The 3,889-nt window shown below is 36.6% G+C and overlaps 1 protein-coding gene across 4 annotated transcripts; it reads left to right on the top strand.

The window, feature by feature from the left end:
* Positions 1–337: 337 nt before the first annotated feature.
* Positions 338–3,454, top strand: LOC150033442 (bifunctional dihydrofolate reductase-thymidylate synthase-like). Of its 4 annotated transcripts, XM_090306234.1 has the most exons (5): positions 643–911; positions 1,274–1,299; positions 2,126–2,646; positions 2,722–3,121; positions 3,228–3,454. In XM_090306234.1, exons 3-5 carry the CDS (start codon positions 2,216–2,218, stop codon positions 3,294–3,296), a joined length of 900 nt encoding a protein of 299 aa, XP_090162360.1. In that variant the 5' UTR covers positions 643–911; positions 1,274–1,299; positions 2,126–2,215; the 3' UTR covers positions 3,297–3,454. The 4 variants fall into 4 exon arrangements, with proteins under 4 accessions (XP_090162359.1, XP_090162357.1, XP_090162360.1 ...); XM_090306233.1 differs by lacking the exon at positions 1,274–1,299 and having other exon boundaries at positions 338–911; XM_090306232.1 differs by having other exon boundaries at positions 2,722–3,454.
* The last annotated feature ends 435 nt before the right edge of the window (positions 3,455–3,889 follow it).

The following is a 3,889-nucleotide window of genomic DNA, read 5'->3' on the forward strand; positions in this document are numbered from 1 at the left end:
ACATATGGACATTTTATGAGGTTTTTTACGAATGACCCAATTCTAAATGCGCCTAATGCGAAATGACCCAAATGTCGAAACCAATAAAAATTAACCTTCTACTCACGTCACATAACACTAAACAACGTGGAATTTCCCTCGCGATTGCAGGTCTCTCTATCGACTATTTGTGGTCATAGGTGTCCAATCACTATGAGATTGTAGCGGATCCCAATCGCAAAATTTTGACATATTTATAGCTTTAAAAGGTATTGTAACTTTTAAATGTATAAAGACGTTTTTTTTAATAAATTAGGGTATTTATATATGAGAATATCTTTTCAAAAGAAAAAAACTTATTAAAATGATCCTTCCATAAGAAAAAGAAAATAAAAAAAAGTGGATTCCATGTTGTGAAGTCTAAGTTTAGAGAGAAAATTTCGTTTGTTTTTGAGGTATTGTTGAAAATAGAAGGAGGAGAAGAGAAATGGTCAGGTAAAGAATAGAAAGAAAGAAAGTAGAGCTACACTTATCAGTTCTCGAATATTCCAATTTGGATCATAGACGGCGGTAATCCGCAGGAAACGCGTCTTTGGATTGGATTTTCCTCTGTTTTCTTCTTCAAACCTTTCTTTCCCATATTTACCCTCTTCCATTGAAGACGAAGAAAAGTTAAAACCACAAAAACAGCGAAACCAGATAAAGAAAAGAAGCGGTTTTTCCATCCAAAAAACCCCCCAGCTGCTGGATTTCCCTCTCTTCTTCCCTGTTCAGAAATGCCCATTTCGTAAAAATCCTTCAAAATCCATAAAACATTCATTAATTTCGCTCCCATTGCCTCTCCTAAACCTAACCCTCTTCCAGTCGAAGGTCAGCCTAAGTTTATCTTAGGCTTTTTCCAGTTGAATATTTTCATCCCCCGTTTAATATCGGTGAGTTGAGACTAAGTCTCTCTTTCCCCTTCGTTTTCTTTCTGATTTTGTTGTCCCATTTTGAAATCGAATTGTTGGGGACTGAGTTTTCTTGTTTTTGTTACCTGGGTTTTAGGTTAAATGCTTTTTCTGTAATTGGGTGATCGTCCAATGTTCTTATTCTTCATGCATTCTGTTGATTGAATTTGCATTTGACCTGTGAGTAGTTTATTGCATGTGCCCTTTTTGATGGTTTGTTTATTTTATTCTGTCTCTCTGTCTTTCGACCTCTTGTTCGTCTCTTTATGACATTATCCGTTATCTCTATTGCCAAGCGAATGTGAGAGCTGAGGATTGCGTTTTTTAATTGATTTTGCTTGCAGTTTGTTAGGTAGGGAAGAATCTGGAGGTAAAGTGAAGGGAAAAAGAAGAATGCATTACAATGCATTATTCAACAATTGTTTAACATATTTATTCTCTTCCTTCTGTTCTTTGCTTTTAAAATTTTTTAATGAGTTCTATTCATGTAAAACTATGAATTTGGAAGTGGGTTTTGTTTTTTAAGTGGATTTCATTTGTTTGGTAGAATAATTAAGATGGATATATTAGGTAATTTTGTTCAGTTCCTTTGAATCAAAAGATAGATCAATTAGAAAAGTAAGCCCCTAGACCGAATGACTTTATTTTATTAACTTTTCTTTGAAGATTTACCTTACTGCTCCTTTGAATGGTGAACTCTCTATATATTTTTATCGAATATCCTTTTGCCTAAAATTAGATTAAACATTACAGATGTAATTTGTTTTGATCTCTTTGAATTAAGGCAACATTTAGGTTATGCATCGACTTGCTGTTTGTGAAAAGCTGAATTAGGAAAATCTATATTTTTAAACCTCTGATCCAGGTGGAAATTGATATAATTTCTTCTTTAGTTGCTTCGGTTGTAATCCTCTGCCTCCAATAATGTGAAGCAACAATTTCATTTGGTTTCAGAATTTTATGGGTTTAATTTGCAAGTTTCATTCTCTGTGCCCTGGCATCTGTCTATGGAGAATTATAAATCTCCATCTACATTAATCTGAGCCAAGAAGTTTTTCAAGTTTATGACAAGTTTAAGATATTTTTATGAAATTGATGTGTTTGTGATTTCAACAAATGAGTCTTGAATGTGTTCATCATTGGATCTTGTTCCAAATAATTTACTTCTGTAGTTTCTCGGGTGTATTGAATTTCAGGTTCTACCGCACTTCCGTGGAAGTTGGGTGTGCGGGGGAAAATCATTGAAGTCACCGCTGTCTAGGTCTGGTAAAGTTTTTAGTTCTAATATGGCCGGTGATCCCTTGACAAGCTCTAATGGCATTGCCAATGTCAATGCACCACCTGATCCACGGAGGACTTATCAAGTTGTTGTAGCTGCTTCTGAAAATATGGGCATCGGTAAGGATGGGAAACTACCATGGAGGTTGCCTTCTGATCTCAAATTTTTTAAAAACATAACCACAACAACATCAGATCATGGGAAAAGGAATGCAATTCTAATGGGTCGTAAAACATGGGAGAGTATTCCTGCTGAGCATCGGCCACTACCTGGTCGTCTGAATGTTGTTCTGACTCGCTCTGGAAGTTTTGACATTGCAACTGTTGAAAATGTTATAATATGTGGTAGTATAACGTCTGCTTTGGAATTATTAGCAGCTTCTCCTTACTGTTTGTCAATAGAGAAAGTGTTTGTTGTAGGTGGTGGTGAGATATTAAGGTGTGCACTTGTTTTCTAGACCTCTTTTAGTGTACTATTTGTTGTTTCTGTGCACTGATTGTGTTCTTAATGTAGGGAGGCTCTGAACGCCCCTGAATGTGATGCTATCCACATTACTGAAGTTGAGACAAATATTGAATGTGACACCTTCATACCAGCTATTGACAAGTCTATGTTTCAGCCATGGTACTCATCCTTTCCTGTGGTGGAAAATAACTTGCGATATTCATTCACTAGTTATGTTCGTGTGAGGAGCTCAACTGAACCCCCCATTGATCAGAACAATGGTCTGGTCTCTCATAACAAGCCTGATTTTTCTAACTTTGAGGCTAAGAAGTTCTCTTTCCTACCTAAGGAGATTTTTGAGAAGCATGAGGAGTACTTGTACCTAAATCTTGTTCAAGAAATCATCTCAAATGGTATTCCTAAGGATGATAGAACAGGAACAGGTACATTGTCAAGATTTGGTTGCCAGGTAATGTTATCTTATTATTTGCTATATCTATTTTTTTACACCAGATGCTCTATTTTAAATGCTAATATGTGTACAAGTTCCTGTCTCGTTCCTGCTATCTGTACAGATGCGGTACAACTTGCGCAAAACTTTTCCACTGCTTACAACTAAGGCATGTGCCGGTTTCCTGTTTTGATTTATTCCGTAGCCGTATTATTGAAGCAACACTGCCTCTTTTCTTGTTTTATTTCCCTTTGCAATTTCTAATAATCTGATGCATCATTTATCATCATGGTTTAGTTGTTGACATATAACTTTATCATTTGATCCTTCAGAAAGTATTTTGGCGAGGGGTTGTCGAAGAACTTCTTTGGTTCATCAGTGGTTCAACCAATGCAAATGTAAGCATTAAGATGCTATGCTATCACTATCACTTTAAGCTTTACTTTACTAGTTGGTGGTTAGCATTGCATCCCCTCCTCCTCCCTGTTGTTTCCTCTATCATCTTGTCGACTCAGAGTTTCCAAGGCTTGGAAGAAAAGGAAGGCTTGGGAATTTGGGACTAAGTGATTAGGTGTTGTCCTTGCTTGGTTTAGTGGCGGTGGTGTTTCCGTTCATTGCTTGTGGCCTTTTATGATTTTGGTTGGTACAAGCATCACACTATTGGGTACCAGGATACTAGTATGGTGTGTAAAGGCACTTTTAGGAACTCATGAGAAGCGATTTCACATTCTCCCCAGGTTTCCTCAATTTCATTAAAATCCCCATTGGAGATGGATTTCATATTTG

Source organism: Benincasa hispida, chromosome 10, assembly GCF_027475165.1.
Source record: "Benincasa hispida cultivar pf3 chromosome 10, pf3_genome.v1.1, whole genome shotgun sequence".
Taxonomy (NCBI): Eukaryota; Viridiplantae; Streptophyta; class Magnoliopsida; order Cucurbitales; family Cucurbitaceae; genus Benincasa; species Benincasa hispida.